At 46.7% G+C, this 17,650-nt stretch overlaps 1 protein-coding gene across 3 annotated transcripts in view; it reads right to left on the bottom strand.

Moving 5' to 3' along the window:
* The window catches only part of BCL2L13 (BCL2 like 13), a 44,122-nt gene that overhangs the window by 6,116 nt on the left and 20,356 nt on the right, over positions 1-17,650 (bottom strand). Inside the window, exons 3-6 of one of the 3 annotated variants that reach the window (XM_072954457.1) lie at positions 10,659-10,766; positions 8,940-9,096; positions 5,564-5,633; positions 869-5,191 (exon numbers count right to left, since the gene is read on the bottom strand). In XM_072954457.1, coding sequence (XP_072810558.1) covers positions 5,093-5,191; positions 5,564-5,633; positions 8,940-9,096; positions 10,659-10,766 — 434 coding nt within the window. In that variant the 3' untranslated portion in view covers positions 869-5,092. Of the gene's footprint in view, positions 1-868; positions 5,192-5,563; positions 5,634-8,939; positions 9,097-10,658; positions 10,767-17,650 lie in introns of those variants that run through there. The other 2 variants (XM_072954456.1, XR_012066873.1) reach the window with 2 other exon arrangements.

Below are 17,650 nucleotides of genomic sequence, written 5' to 3'. Positions count from 1 at the left end.
ATTTGAAAACAAGGGCTTTCAAAATCATGAGCTGTCTCAGGAAAGTCATCAGAAACCAGAGAAGGTGTTGTTATCTCCCAATAACCTCATGGCTCAATACCTAAAAATCATCAGAATTTATGACAGGGACTAACTAGAGTCCCTTTCCTTGTTTTCCCAGAAGAGCCTTCCAGGTCGCCACCTGCACGCAACCTCTCCTGCCTGGAACACCAGGGTCCCGCGTGACTGGAAAAGGAATGCAGAGGAAATGAAACCAATCTCCGTTCCACTACCAGCCGCCAAGGCCCCGCTGAGGGGTCACGCACACTCTGCAGGAGGACAGACAGCAGGCCCATGCCCTCACTAGTGTTCTCTGGTTTTTTAAGTAAAAGCAGCCCTGAGGGGTTTCACAGTCTGGGGGAAGAAAAAGCAACACACACCCGTCTTGACGTTCCACCTCCAGCCCGAAGAGCAGTAACAAGCCCTTCCCAGCACCAACAGAGGGGCACAGGGCCTTAAAGAAGAATGCATCGCGCTCCCCCAGCAGAAGACCCGCGTCACCGCTGGGGACAGAGCACACACGGCGCTCGCCAGCCCGGGCTCTGTCCCAGCAGGAGCAGGGCGCCCGTGACTCAGACGGAACCTTCGCACTTCCCGGAACGATCGACTAGCGTGCGGTGTGCTTCAGTTATTCATGTTTAAGCTCCACTACCGCTTAGAAAAGTGAGTCGCGAACATGTCATACCTGCTATGCAAAATAAAGCTTGCTCTTATTTGTTCCAAATTTACCTCCTTCGTGTGGCCAACGCAGCTGCCCTACTTCTAGTGCGTCGTAACCTCGAGAGGGCCCGTAATCCTCTTTCACCACTGTCTTAACTTCAGTCCTTAATCATATTCCCTCTTATTCACCATGCTTTTTATGCTGAAATCCACTAATCTTGTAGTCCGTCCCTCACACAGCAGCTCCTCCACTGCTGTGACCACCCGAGGACCCTCTCCTGGGTCTCCTCCCTCCCGACCACGTCTCCCTCTCATGAAGCGCAGTGAGGGCAGGACCCTCCCTGCACGAGACTAACTCCTTCCGTCTGGCCGTCACACTCCCGGTCTGCATGGTCACCTCTCCAACACACTGTCTTCAGGGACCCACTGCAGCGGACACTGCAGACTGCCTTTATTCAGTTATACACACTTGCCCTCCAACTGCTGGGATCACACACACAGTGCATGAGTTACTTCTACGACTGATCGCATCAGCTTCACATTCTACTGCCCACAGGAGTTCTATATCATCGGTACACCTGGTATTTCTTTATCTGTCCCCTCCCATGGAACTTAAAAAGGGGAAAGCAAAACTGGGTCCCCAAGTGTCCACTCCGAGAAGGCCCCACTATTTACAGCTCTGGGAATAAAAAGCAAGCAAGTAATTCTCAATTGTGAACTCCTTTCTGTAGGTCACTCCCTTGCTGGATGCCGGTAACCCCACAACACATATGAATTATTTTCCCCTCTGATAACTTCTACAGAGGAACGCCGAGGCGTTTCTGACCACAGGTAGGACTCCCCCCACTGGCCAGCTCCTCGTGTGTCCCACGGGGCGTCCTATTCCAGCAGGTCACACTCGGCTAACGTTACCCTTTTGTTAAAGAGCATGGGAGCCAGCCGCAGCAGGAACAGAGCAGGCCAGCCTACAGCGTGCCAGGAGTCCTCGCAGGGGAGCAGACCCCGTGATGGCAACGACACATTCCGTTCCACCGTTACCGCCTAAGCCTTCTACGCCTCAGCAATTCTAGTGTGTGTCAATCCCACAGCTGGTATCTGGATCTGACTCACCGATGACGTCTGAATGCCTCTGACACACCTCCTCCAAAATAAAACTTAAGAGACAACTGGGCACTCGTATCACCCAGTGTGGTGCGACAGGAAACAGAGAACACTGACACTGTCTTGCCACAAAGGTGAAGCCTGACTGTGACCAGCCTGCAGACTGACCTAACAGTGGAAAGGAGATGCAGCTGCCCCTGGACAACGTGGTCTGAACTGCGGGACTCGAGGGTGCAGAGGTCCCGCCGCAGGTGAGACACTGGTTTCCCCAGCAGTAAGGACTGCAGCCGCCTGGCCAGCCCACACGTGGCCGATTCCGCAGACGCGGAACCACGTGCATGGAGAACAGCAGGGCCAGCGCGAAGTCAGACCCAGACTTCGTCTGCAGGGAGGGCCGGCGCTCCCAACCCCCACGGTGTTCAAGGGTCGGCTGTGCAGACACAGAGGAATAGGTTATGTGGCACCTCAGCAATGCAGTCAAAATCCAGAAGGCAGGAAAATTCTACAGAACAAATAACCAGTAAGCCAATTAGAGCAGGAAGAAAACCAAGAGAGAGAGAGAGTAATCTGCATAGTAAAAGAGACTGAGGTGACAGATTCCACGGTGGCACGTGTATGAATGTCCAGAACAGGCAAACTCTAAGGCAGAGCAGAGCTGCTGCCAGGAGTGGGGGGTAGGAAGTGGGGAGGGGCTGCCACAGCGTTTCTTTGGGGGAGATGAAGGTGTTCTGGAAACAGTGTAGACAGTCGCACACTTCTGTGAATGTTCTAAAAACTACTGAACTGCATACTTCAGAAGGGCAAACTTCACGGTACAGGAACGATACTTCCACTTTCTTTATAGGAAAGACTTAAGACATATCAACGACATACAACGCGTGAGCCTTGCTCAGGTCTCAAGTCAAACAAATCAGCCTTTGTAAGCACCTGGAGCAATCTGAAAACTGAACAGACTATGTGATAACACCAGGATTACTGTTAACAGACACAGAAAACAAACTTATGGTCATGGGGGGGGTGGGAAGATAAATTGGGAGTTTGAGATGTGCGAGTACTAACTACTACATATAAAATAGCTAAAAAACCAATTTCTTCTGTATAGTACAGGGAGCTATATTCAGTATCTCGTAATGACCTATAATGAAAAAGAGTATGAAAACGAATGTACGTGACTGGGATATTGTGCTGTGCACCAGAAACTGACACAACGGAAAAAAAATTAAATTAAAAAAAAAAGAATCACTGTCAGTATCTGAGGTGTCATAATGGCATTATCAGTTGTTTAAAAAAGGGGTAGTGTCCTCGGACACAGGTACTAGTGTGTTCACGAGTGAAACGGCACGATGGCCAGAGTTCCCCTCAGAACGACCCAGGGGAAAGCGGGAAGAGAGGGACGGACCGGACCAGCCAGGCTGTAACTGTGGAAGCGGAGTGACAGGTGCATGAGGTTTGTCATGCTGTCAGTTCCACTCTGTGCACACCTGAGATTTAACAGTAAAGGATTTGAAAAGATCGGTGATTTAATTACCCACAAAGACTTCGCTTATCTTTGCTATCATTTTTCTGAAGCCCATCACGGTGCGCACACCATGCACCGCCACTCTGCTGCCTTTTCTCTTTGATGGTCTTTTTTTCCCCTTCTTTCTATAAGCAGGTAAGTTCACAGGAAAAACCAATACCCATGAAAGGAAAAATAGGAAAATTAAAGAAAAATACCTGCACGTGTGAGACGACCACCCTGTATAATCCGGCACACATTCCAGTTAGGACTCTTGGCACATACATACTGTACAGCCTTCATTTACACATGTATTTTTTTTAAAAAAATCATACTATTAACACAGGTTTGTGAGCAGCTTTTTCCCTCCATTTCTTTCAACCTGTCTAAAGAGCTTTATACCACGATGCTTTTAAAACCCCCATACGGATGAAGCGACATTCAGCCGGCCCCGTCCTGGCTTCATGAACCTTCCTTTCACTTGAGCCTTTTATCTGCCAGACTGCCGTGTTCACACAACAATGCTGTGTCAGAACTTCGCAAACATTCACGCAAAGTATGAAACGTAAAATATGAGCTAAGTGCTTTGAATTAGCCCCTCGGACCCGGGGAGGCAGACATCTCCGCTGCCCTTCCTAATAAACCAGGCTCTTCTCACCCTGGAGGGCTGACGAGGGTAGCAGGGAGTCAGCTGAGCAAGCACTGTTCTAACTGAAATGCCTCACTTACGACACATTCAAGCCACAGCCTCGAAAACCAACAGTGGACCCCGGTCCACATGAGCGGGTAAAACGAAGCAGGGAACAGGGAAAAAGGATGGGTGGAGAGAGTGAAGACCAGGGTTTACTTAGGTTCTGCAGGAGAGCCGCAGGTTCGGGGGCGGGGGGAGGAGAGCATGAGGGGCTGAGGTCAAGTCACCAGACAGGAGTGGCGGGAAGAGCGCACAGACAGGGGGAGGAGGCCCGTCACTCAGGCGCCCAGCCGTCTGTCTTGTGATGCACCAAGAAACGTATCATGACCAAGCTCATTTTTATTTATAAAATCTGTTTCAAATGTCCATATAAGAGAGGTTTGGTTTTTTTTATTTCAAGAAAGCAAATGAAACATATTTTAAGAAATTTTTTACAGCTAAGTAACATAGTAAAACTCTGTAATGGTGACAGTTTGGGAACGTGGTCCCGGGTGTTAAATCTAACATAAGAGCCACTGTTTACTGAGCACTTCTTACAGTGCCAGACAACATGCTGAAATAAGCTCGGGACACATGTCATGGAATTGTAATAAATTAGGTTAGTGGTATCACCTCCACTTCACGTCCGTGAAAATGTAGGTTTAGAGAGCTTAATTAACCTGCCCAAAGACATGCATCTAGTCTGTGGCAAAGCTGATAACCGAAACAAGTCCGATTACAGGCCTGTGATGCTAATTATTATGCTATAATGCTTCCAAAGCCTGTATTAAGGTGAGTAAAAATAATAGACATCAATTAGGCCTGTAAGGTCACACAGTCCGGCCCACAGTGGTGACAATTCTGAGTGGGGGTGGCTGTTCACAGACATGACCTCACTGCACTTCCTCGTCCCAGGCTGCCTCCTCGGTGAGCTGGGCCCCCACACTGCACCCCCAAGACCCCGCCCTGCCGGCCCGAGACGACGCACACGCGGTGTGGGGCAGTGGCAGACGCCGAGGCTGAAGTCAGAAGACCGCAGCTCCAGCACTGGCTCCAGTACTTACTAGTCAAGGGAGCAAAGCAAGTACTTTACCTTTTTTCTTCTGATTATTCATCTGACCTAACTAACTAACTAACAAAACGAAAGCTGATAAAATCCATTCTGCTGTCTGCGAAGGATGGCTGTCTGATCCAGTGAGATGTGACATGAGGTGCTCTGAAAACTGTAAGCACAAACGGGGTTACTCACATAACAACCAAGTAGCCTGTGCTTTCCCCAAAGACACACTTACCTGGAGACAAGTAACCACCTGCAGAGAAACGTCACGTCTGGGGCAGAGACATGAAGAAATGACGGGGGCTCAGGGCAGATGGGAGGGAAGACGGCCCCCCCCCCCGGCGCACGCGGTTCTGGGCCAACCGGAACCGCGCAGCATTCATCACAACAGCACGTCAACCAGAAGCACCCGCTTCACACAGCTGATGATGCATCAAAGAGTGAGCTCGACAGTTTTCTCTTCTCCGCGCCGACTCCTCCTGACCCTTACCACTAACACACGGAAATCTTGTAAGAGGAAAGGTAACTGGGTGAATACCTTGTTCCAGCCGCTGGCATGAACTGCGGTCTCCACTGTACACTCCCGAAATGCCTGATATGTCACTGGCCTGTAGAGATTTTTTTTAAAAGTCTGTGTCACAAAGGAGGAAAATTCTGCATTTCCAGATGAACAAATACACAGTCACTACTCTGCTGCTGAACTCTTTGCTGACGTAACACAGAAGAGTCAACACGCTGTTTGGCGGGGACCCGCTTTACCATTTGGTACATGGTTTTCCTCAAACGTTCTCTACAGGCTGAGACCTATGCTCCCAGCTTGTAACACGAGAATAATAAATAATAACAAATTATTCACAATTGCTTGAAACCTATCCAACAAGATTTCCACACTGCAGATAAACAAACATGTGGGTCATTAATATAGAATCAAATAATAACAAATAGCAAAAGTCACCTCGTTAATAAAATTAAAAGAACAATTTAAACTTTTTTAAAAGCAAAAAAGGAAAATATTCAAAAATTAAAGAGACATGTCACTGGAAGACTTTTCAAACTGAGGATCTAAGGAGTTGGAATAAAGTAAAAGCCAAGGTCATAAACAGACCTCTGTTTTTAACTTGAGTTGTGCTGACACCAGCCCCGGGGTGGACAGTGCCTTCCGACTATTCCTGGTGCACGCATCCACTGAGAGACACGCGGCTACGTTCTAAGCCCGGCTTTGTGTGCTGATTAACAACAACAAATGACAAAAATACTGAGTTACAGGTGAAGGCCCGGGGAGTCTGGACAACAGATTTAATAAAAATTCACTCCTCACCTTTTGTGGGCAAAGAATTAACAAAAATGTAAAAAAGGAGAGGAGTCTCGCTTTTATAGGATTTTAAAATCCATTCCAAAGGTGTTTTCCGCCCCAAGCACTCTGGTCTGTGACCTCGACTACGATATTTAAGACTGGCAACCCCTGTTACACACTAGGGCACGGAAGCTCAGAGTCAACAGCAGGGCCTCACACCCAGGGAGCTCTGGCTGCCAGGGCCACACCGTGCCTGTCACGTGCCAGGGCTTGGACAGGCCACAATGACACCAACGCCCATGCTGCCAACAAGCCTCTGGGCGAGGCTAGCGAGGCGCTCAGCGTGCAGCCCACACCCTCCATGCAGACTCAGTGAGAAGAAATACGTGCGACAGCTCACCAATAATTTTTGTATCGAATACATGCTAAAACTGTATATTTAATATATTGAAGTAAATAAAATACATTTAAAATCTAAATTTTTTATGTGGCCACAAGATTTTAAATTACACACATGTGACCTGCATGTCACCTACTGTGGCCTGGGTGTTTCAGGCAACAGTTCTGATGACATGGCTCATTCTTTCATGTGAGTCAACGTAACACCAACCTACAGGGACACTGAACGGAGGCGAGACACCAGGGGCGACCTTCTTAATCAGATGTCATGGGGCACCTTCCTGATTAAAGTAAGCTTAGAACTGTTCTGAAGACTCGGGCTGAGCACTAGGCAGCTGTAAAACCAGAACCTGAGGGACACCGTGTGGTCCACATGCCCATGCTGCCCCGGAAGCTTCACGTGTTGTCCGGCCCCTTTGCCTCCCGCCCTGAGCCGTCTGCTGCTGCTGCAGGTCCCAGGAGTCTTTACGGGGTGCCTGTCTAGGGGGCTAAAGCACACTGGCACCCTTCAGACTGAAACACACTGAAGCACTACAGGTACACACAGGCATGCACGTAGAAGATCCATCCAATTCAAACATTCCGAGGAAATCCTACACATAGAAAAGCTCTTAAAAATGAGCCCTGTCTAATGAGCTACGTGAACCCAGCAACGACAAAGCGGGGAGCACCTGTCACACTGCTGGCACCTGGCTGCACGAAGAGCTCAGGATCCATCTCCCACTCTCACTAACTGCTCAGAGGAACAGGTGGCGTTTTCCACCTTCAAAGAAAGACACTGTCGTCACCCGTGCAGCACCTCCCCTCCATCTTCGCTGTGCTCCAGTCACTGCTAACAGAGCTTCACAACTTAACCTAACCCGGACTTAAAAAAGGCTGTTACCTTCTGGGGAAAACAAAACAAATATTCACTCAACACAACATTTTAAAAAATGTAATTTACTCTGCAGTGAAAAGATACTAACATTTCCTGTAGATTATGAAGAGGACGCCAAAGACATAAGTAACACTGTTCTTCGGAGAGATCACAGCATCTCAGTAAAGGCAAACCTGACGGAGAAACTATGGCACAGAGTGTAATGATTCAACACGGACGGTTCGTATCAAGGCTGGAAGCAGCACGTTCTGCCTCGGGCTTCTGGCTAGTTCGCTCTCAGCCCCAGCGGCTCTCACAAGCGCTTTGCTATGTCTGTCTTGTTTCTTCAAATCTAACAAGAAACCTCGATATGCAGACCACACGGAGCACGGCTGTGCTGAGGACCCGTGCGGAGCACCTGCCAGCCTGGCCTCCGTGCTGCGCTCCACAGCAGTGCTGTCCCCTGGCCTCCGGCTCAGGCTCCACTTCCCCACACCCAGAATCTTCTCTCCACATTTCTTTTCACACTTTTATATATAAAATTAAGAAAATCCAAATACGATTTTCACTTCACTGTTTCCCACGTATAACCTGGATTTTCACCTTTGCTTGTCATCAGAGCTCGCAAAAACAAACCGAACGCTCCTTAAACTCAAACTGCGTCCTTCTAGCAGATGGTAACGCACAGACTCTGCCCACGTGGGCGTGAGGAGTTACTTGGCACCTGCATACCAGCCCTTCTAGTCCAGAACAGTCTTCCTTGCTTTACATAGTTGCCAAAAATCTTCATCAAAACAAACTTTTTTTTCTAATTCAGACCAATCTCTTAATGAGTCTCAGGAAAGAATTAAGGGAAAAGGACTCTTAAGATTTATAATAAATGATGTGGTTCTATTTTAATATATTTTCATGATCCTTTCTCTTTTGCCTTTAGCTTTAACAGTCAGAACCACAGCTGGGAGCAGAGTTCCCACTATGGATGAGGCAGTGGGTCCAGGAGTGGATTGGCAACCCGAGAGTTCAGCAACACCTGGGACCCCCAAAACACTGACGTGACATTAATCCCACAGCACAACACATAGAACCCTAGCCATTCTGTTTACACTGGTCCCCAGAAAGAGTGGCAGTAAAAGGGGTCAGGACACGTGAAAGAAACAGCTTGTGTTTACAACAGGGAGAAATATCTGCGGAAACCTGACAGCTCAACGATCAAATTCACCCTGGAACAGTTAACTCACTGCTACGGTGAAAAGCTGCCACTCAAAACGCACACACAGATGACTTGGGAGAGCAAAAATACAAAGCGTGGAGGAAAGATGTGACCCTGCTCAGCCAGAACAGAGCCTCGGCGTGGAGGCCACTCACCGGCTGAGGAGCAGCTGCATCGCGCCCTGCAGAGACGCCCCGAGCTCCTGCCGCGCCTTCTCCCCCAGGTGAGCCAGGCAGTCCTCCACGGAGCTCTCGGGATTCGCAGGGCTGAACACTGGAGAGGTGTGGCGGTCGAAGCCCGTGCTGGTGAAGGCTGAAGACAGGACAAGAGAAAACCCCAGCGTGCTGAACGCTGCCCACGGGAGCCCTGCCAGCGCTCAGGGGATCACGAAGCTACGCCCGGGTACCAGCTAACGGTTAAAAGCCACCGGAAAGTCAGGTCATTGTCATGGGACATTATCTTTCCTGGAACACAAAACTTGAGAGGCCCTAAATTTAGAGATCTTTTTTTTAAAGGAAAGATTTTTATGGAAAAACCTTACTTTTTAAGAGAAGAAAAGACTAAACTGACATGTTAAAAACACACAGGCCAGTTCAGTCTGAGAATGACAAACGTGAGGCATCTCCTAGCTCGACCCTCCCTCTCTCAGCATTTGGCTTTTCCTTCTACAAAGGTGGCATTTCTGAAACCAGACTCCAGTTACGTCAGTCAGTTAGAAGTGTCAGTAAAGGGCACTAAAAGAGAAGATTACCGTTAGGTTCTGGATTTCTATGAACTTCTACTCATATTCTCTTTTACTAACAGGAAACTGATTTATAAACACAATTTATATTTTTCTTGTTAAAAATTACTGGGCAGCACAAAAACCCACACAAAAGCATGAACATGCATCTTCACAGGGCTACGATACAGGCCGAAGGTGCAGACGGCCTGACGACCTGCCAGCTGGTGGCCACACACACAAAAGGTGACATCACACAGCGGGGCACGGCTCCACACGGTGCGGGATGGGTGCTGGCACGTGCTCCCCTGGGGACGAGCCAGTGGAAGCAGAGCGTGCGGTTCCGTGTACTTATTTATGCATGTAACCCATCACAGGCAAATACCCAGAGACAAAAAGCAGGTTAGTGGTTGCCATGGTTGGGGTGGGGCGGGGGCTGGTGGGAGCAGAAACAAAAAGTTACTGTTCAAGTATACAGCGTTTCTCTGGCGGGTATAAAAAATGTTCTAAATTTTGATTGTGGTGATAGTTGTACAATTGTGTGACTGTACTAAAAACCACTGAATCATACACTTTAAATGCATAAACTTTACGGTATGTGAACATATCTCAATAAAACTGAAAAAAAATTATTTATGGAAAGCAAAACAAGAAATAACTCAAATGCTCCCCTCAATAATGAGGAAATGACTGGGTAAATATTCATTCAACACATGTAACTTCACACACAATACAATGTAACTGGTTTTAAAGTTTATGATTTAATGTTCAGTCTAAAGGGCGTGGCTATAACATCACAGGTACTTTGCTGCTACAACTATGGTGCACGTGCACAAAAAATTAGCAAAAGCAGCTCACCTCCACGTCTCCCCTCAGTGTTGTTACTAACATAAGGTACCAAAAGCAAATCAAATCACACTGAAGGGAAAGTAGCTAAACATGCCTGTTTAGTCCATTACCTGATACCAGAAAAGGCTACATCTAATCTGCTGAGTTTAGTTGGAGACTTTAATAAACATATCCCCCAGGGAAGAAAAGGGGTACCTTCCAGTTTTACCCTTATAACACTACGCTCATGACCTCTACTGTAAAAAAAAATTAAACCACACCAACAGAATCCCCTAAGCAACTAGGAAAATAAGAAAAAAGAGACCTTCAGAAATTTCTTTGTCCAAGGATTTTAGCTCTTCTTCAATTTCAGTTTTAACTTTTAATAAAACTTCTTGATCCAGAGATTGTGAAGCTATATCTTGTTGAACCCCTGAAACCAACAAGAAAGGTTGAAAGAGGGAGAAAGAAACCATTAGAAAATGGGTAATATTTTAAGCATTAAGTCAGAAAATACAAAATCAAAACTCATTATTGGGACTGGGGGCTGGCAGACACCTGAAGACACGGAAGCCAAGACTGGGTTGGTGGTACCACTTCTCCACTTCTGAGGAGCTATGGAACTCAGGCCACTGTGGGGACAAAACCACTAATTCAGACTGTGTCCTCTCCATCTTCTGGTTGGGCAGCTATAAAGGAAATATCTCAGAAACATTTTAACACGACAGAGAAGGAAACCTGAAGGGTCGTCCAGATCAGCGACAACGTCTCCTGACGCTGGCACGCGTGGTCCCCCACCTTCACAATGCATGCAAACTGCAGCAAAGAGAAGGTCTGTTATCAGCACAAGATTTATGTCCTGCAACTCAAGAAAACTACGAATATACCAAAAGTACAGGGCACAACCTATTCACGCAGGAAAAGGAAAAGGAAGGTCTTGGTCTGCAGCAGAGAATGGAGAAAAGAGTCTGAAGGAGAAGAGAAGACCAGACACGTGACAGCTCACTGGCTGCTGCCCCAGGCACCCAGAGCTCAGCGCCATCACCCCACCCGCAGCACTGAGTCTGAGCACGACCCACCCTCCCCCTCGAGCCCATTCACAGACACTGCCAGCACCAGCACAGCTGTTCAGATCACTGGACACAGCAAAAGCAGTTCTAAGAGGGAGGTTTATAGTTACACGAGCTCATCTCGGGAAACAAGAACAATTTCAAATCACCTAACTCTACACCTGAAGAAACTACCAGAAGAACAGACGAAGCCCAAAGTCAGCAGAAGAAACCACACAGATCAGAGCAGAAACGCACGGAACACAGACTAAAACAAAAACGAGAGAGCACCAGTGACACCAAGAGCTGACTCTCTGAAAAGAGAAACAAGGCTGATAGCCCTTCAGCCAGACCCATCCAGCAGGAAAGAGACGTAACCCACATAAGTGGAATCAGACATGAAAAAGGGAAGAGTAAAAGAAAAAAAGTTTTAAGTTAAAAAAAAAAGAAAAAAGTTACAACCAGTATCACAGAAATACAAAGGATCATAGGACATTATAATTACACAGTAATAAAATAAACTGGACAACCTAGAGGAAATGGACCAATTCCTAGGAATGTATAATCTCCCAAGACTGAATCAGGAAGAAACAGAAAATATAAACAGACCAATTACCAGTAATAAAATTGAAGCAGTAAAAAACAAAAAACAAAAAACAAAAACTCCCCCAGAAGTCCTGGATCAGACGGCTTCACCTGTGAATTCTACCAAACATTTAAAGAACAGTTAACACATCCTTCTGAAACTACTCCAGAACCTGCAGAGGAAGGAATGCTCCCGATCTCTGTCCATGAGGCCAGCATCACCCTGATACCAAACCAAAGACAGCACAAAAGAAGAAAACCACAGGCCAGTATCAGTGATGAACACAGATGGACAAACCCCAAGCAAAGTACTAGCAAACGGAATTTAACAAAGCACTAGAAGGATCACACACCAGGAGCAGGTGGGACTGGTTCTGGGCTGCAAGGATGGCTCAGTGCCTGCGAACCCATCAATGTGACACAAACTGAAGGATTAAAAACCACACAGTCATCTCAACAGATGCAGGAAAAGCTTCTGACAAATTCAACATCCATTTATGACAAAAACTCTCAACAAAGTGGGTACAGAGAAAACACACCTCAACACAATAAAGGCCGTATATGACAAGTCCACTGCTAGAACAAAGACCAGGACAACAGATAGCCAAAACCGCCCTGAGAAAGAACAGAGCCGGAGGAATCGCACTCCTGTTTCAAATTACATTATAGAGCTACAGGAATCAAAGCAGTGTGGTACTAGGACAAAGACAGACACATGAAACAGTGGAACAGAACACAGACCCCCCCAAACCCCTGCTTATACGGTCTGTTAATCTACAACAAAGGAGGCAAAGAGGAAAAGAGAGACTCTTCAACACACGTTAGAACAACTGCACAGTGATCTGCAAACGAATCAAAATGGAACACTTCCTCACACCATACACAAAAATAAACTCAAAATGGATTAAAGATTTAAACGTAAGACCCAAAACCATAAAACTTCCAGAAGAACACATAGGCAGTAAGCTCTTTGACATCAATCTTAGCAGTATTTTTTTGGATGTGTCTCCTCAGACAAGGGAAACAACAGCAAAAGTAAACAAATGGGACTCCAACCAAACTAAAAAGCTTTTGCACAGAAAAGGAAACTAACCACAAAATGAAAAGGCAGCCTGCTGAATGGGAGAAGGTATCTGCAAATGGTAATATCCAAAATATACAAACTCATACAACTCGACATAAAAATAAAAACTCAATTAAAAATAGGCACAGGGTATGAATAGACATTTTTCCAAAGAAGACACACAGAGGCCAACAGGCACATGAAAAGATGCACATTAATCATCAGGGAAATGCAAATCAAAACCACAACGAGATGTCACCTCACACCTGTCAGAATGGCCGTTATAAAGACAAGAACCAGAACCTAACACAATATGTAAATCAACTATACTTCAGTTTTTAAAAATAAATACAAATTAACTATAGAAGCAAGGAAACAAAAGACAATAAAAAGCAAGAGTTGGCAAGGCTGCGCACTGTTGGTAGGAATGTAAAGGATACAGCCACTATGGAAAACAACATACAAGTTCCTCAAAAAATTAAAAATGGACTACCATACGATCCAGTAAATCCACTTCCGGGTATTATTCTGAAGAGAACAAAAACACTAATTCAAAACGATATATGCACACCTAAGTTCATTGCAGCATCATTTACAATAGCCAGCCTAAGTGCCCACTGATGTATGAATGGATAAGGATGTGGTGCGTGTACAGATGCGTGCGCGCGCACGCGCACACACTCACACACACACACACAGAGCACAGTACTACTCAGCCGTAAAAGGGATGAACCCCATTTGGTACAGCATGGATGGACCTAGAGAGTGTTATGCTGAGAAATAAAGCAAAGACAGACAGAGACCATGTGATCTCACTTATATGTGGAACCTAAAGAACCAAACAAATGAACAAACATAACAAAACAGAAACAAGACCCACAGGCACAGAGAACAAAGGGTGGTTGCCTGAGGGGAGAGGGGTGGGGGGGTGAGAAGGAAACAACGGCAACCCCGCAACTAACCAGCTTGCTTGTGGCGCTCATTTCACAATGTGCATTTATATGAAACATCACACTGCACACCCTGAAGTGCAACTTCTGATAATTATACCTAGTAAAGCTGATTTTTTAATTACATAAAACATTACACAAAATTTGAAACAATTTAAACTATGAAAAAGGTGATCTTCATAAATTTTCATAAAGCATAAAAATCTATACATACAGGCTTTCCTTTTCTTTTCCTTTGTTTTGTTTTTTCTGTTTTGTCTTGGGGGGAGGTGACGAGGGTTCTTCACTTAATGAAGTTGCTGGGGACTGAACCCACGCCCCAGGCGCTCGGCATGCTCTCTACCACTGAGCTACACCCTCAGCTCCCAGGCTTTGTTTTTCAGTTTTTTTATTGTGTGGTCATACATCTAACAGAACACTTACCGTCCTAACCGTTTGTAAGTGCATAGGCTCAGCATACTGAATACACTCACGATGCTGTGCTACCATCCCCACTGTCCATCTCCCGAACACTTTTCTTCCCGTAAAACTGAACCTGCACCCATTGAACTCTCCACAGCCCCTCTCTGCAGCCCTGGCTGCCACCGTCTGCCTTCTGCCTCTAATTTCAATGACTCTAAGTACCTCATACACGGGGGGGTCATACAGCATTTGTCTTTCTGGGACTGGCTTATGTCACTGACAGACAGACTTGTAACAACTCTCAAGTGATGCTCGAAATCAAAGCGGGTTTTCCTTTTAGAAGTGAGGCTCTGCGCCAGCACTGACCAGCACCTGCACTGAGCAAAGTGACAGCTAGAGCATCCGCGGCATTAAAACAAGGCAAACACAGACTGGGAAGTTAACTTAAAGTCAGTCTTATTTCTTTCAAAAAAATTCTCTCTCCCTTCTGGCTTCCTGGAAGGCATCTCAGGGAAGTGGGAGGTAAGCTTTGGAGCCAAGCACTCCAGCTCATCACACACACGTGACCTTGGTCAAGGCACATAATCTTTTGGAGCCTCTCCTCTTATGTAAATAGGAAAATAACACCTACCACTGAGGCAAGGGTAAGGAGATAAGCAAGTTAAGCTCCACACACCAAACGTGCTCAGCAGAGAGTGGCCCCCACTCACCATCCCTGTGACTCTCTAAGATGATCCTTCCCCAAACCCAGCCTTGTCTCTGAGAACAGAACCAGCTCACAGGCTCCTCATCAGTCATGCTCACCCAGAATCTGCTTAAGAGTCTGGACCAGGACAACCCTCTGACAGCTTAGATAACCTAAGCGGTAATAAAGCAGGGCTGTTGTAACACCCACCAGGAGAGCTCCTACGGTTACTCTCACTCTTCAACCGCTGCAAGAGAGGATGGCTTAGTATCAACTGATCAAAAATACATGTTTTGCTTGAACACATGTCCAACAGAGTTTAATTTATATTCAAAAATACAGAAGGAAAGTTAGTTTTTTAACTGAAAGGCACATTTCACAATAAATTCATCTGGGAAGTTTTACCAGGAAGCTACAACCCTGAACACCAGAAGGTCCCTGGTTTTCTATGTTTCCAGATGTGACTTGTGTCTAAGAAACCTGCCTTCAGGGGAGGGTATAGCTTAAGTGGTAGAGTGCATGCTTAGCATGCATTAGGTCCTAGGTTCATTCCCCAGTACCTCTTCTAAATATAAATAAATATATAAACCTAATTACCTACCCCCCCCCAAAAAAGAAAGAAACTTGTCTTCAGATTTCTTCCAGGCTCAAACCGTATGTGCCGTACTCGGCAGTGCAAGAACTCTGATCAGTCACTGCCACGAGCAAAAGTGAGCAAGCGCTTTTAAAAAAAACCTTCCTTTTACCTACCGATACTCCCTCAGACAACTTCCAGGACAGAAGCAGGGCAACGCCTGTGCTGAGAAGTCTGGGTTAGCCCTGCAAGTTCCACAGAATCACCTCAAACCCAGTACCCGCTAAGTTTGCTCGTGACCTGTTCTTAATCAGAAACAGAGAGCACCTGAACATTCCAGAGTCTTGCCAGAGAGAGGACACAGCCTGCTGGATCTGACTGTGTATAAGGCTTCCTGTATGAGAGGGGTCCCCCCACCCCCTGCATTGTGGATTTTATCATCAAGTCAAGGAGGACGGTCAGAAGAGTCCCTCGACAGTATGAACCACCTGCTGTAACTGAGTTGCACTTCGGTGACATTTCCCTGCTTTTATCTAGAAGTACAGTAAGAGACAGTGTCTTGAAACCTAATACTGCATCTGATACTGACATTTTCCACTGCATTTCCTTGTGCCCTAAGTCAAAAAAAAAATCTCTTAAAGAATAACATTCCACTGAAAAGGAAACAGTACAGCTTCCAGTTATGGGAAACCCTTGGGGCGAAACTCGAGCACTAAACACAGCACCCAGCCTGTGGTTCCAGGGACCAGACACTGCAGGGGAAAGTCCAGACACAGCAGGTCCCTCGGCTGCGACGCAGTCCCCGCTGTCCTGCTCGACCCCCCTCTGCTCGGCACGTCCAGACGGCAGACGCAGCCTGCTCACTCTCAGAGGAGAACATGCAGTGTTCACAGGGTTTGCACTGTCGGCCCGCCTTCAGACAGCCACTGGGAATCCTGGGCCGCGCTCCTGGCGGATGAGGAGGAACTTCTGTACCCTGCCATTCTGTTGTGGCCCTGCCTCAGAACTCAGAGCTGAATTCAGACTGACCGCTCAGAGCCAGGCCACGGTGGAGGGGCTCACAAGCCCCCGGTCTGTGCCTTAGTACTCCCACTGTGCAAATGTACAGTCATCTTATTCTGATTTCATTCGAGTGCTGTTTGCTTATTCAGATTTTCGCATTACATATTATTGTAAGTCACATTAAATTCTATACGGTAAGAAATTTTTAAAAATTCATTGCTGTTCCTAACCAGTATGAACTCATTGTCAATTTGTTCACCAATAAAAAAGGCTCTTTATTCTACATTTTAACCCAACCTGGGCTGCCCTTCCTTTTCCTGATTATTCAGCTCTGTCCACCCTGCAAGGACCAACTTCAGTCTCTCTACTTTTCCACGGTATCTTCACGGCTACTTAATGCATCACTGACATTTGAGTATTTATACCACTTAGTCTGTGCCACACAGTTTAACATTTAAATATACACTGTGCTCTATCATTTAATAATTTCACAGTTTATTACCACTGATCTGACCAGACTGCAAACTACTTGAGATAGTCCCTTTGTCCCAGACTTGTGTCAAGTAAGGACTGAAAAAGCACGCAAGTACTCGACAGCCAAGGCCACCACTGCCCGTGACAAAGTCACACACACGGCACACACGTCCAGCCCCGCTGGGGAGAGGGGGTGCCGAGGGAAAGACGATAAAATCAAAGTCACAAACACACTCAGAGAAGCTTTAAAAGGGTGTCAGTGTATGTTGAGGCTATGTGAAATGACGAAAGTTGAAAGAAACGGAGAAAACGAGGAGTCAGTGTAGGTAAGAGAACAAGAACACAGACCGGCCACAACCGGCAGCACTGAGGACACTCAGTCGTGGTGGCGGAGCTGTGGCGGAGAGCACTGAGGACGAGGCGAAGGGGGAGCGCGGGGCCTCATCCACCATCTCCACGCTCGGCGGGCGTTCATCAGTGTCTGAATCGGGATGGCAGACGTGGAACGCTCGGGGTTAGGCCTGGTCCGTCCA

This window comes from Vicugna pacos, chromosome 34, assembly GCF_048564905.1.
Source record: "Vicugna pacos chromosome 34, VicPac4, whole genome shotgun sequence".
Taxonomy (NCBI): domain Eukaryota; kingdom Metazoa; phylum Chordata; class Mammalia; order Artiodactyla; family Camelidae; genus Vicugna; species Vicugna pacos.
This window is presented reverse-complemented; position numbering and strand designations above follow the sequence as displayed.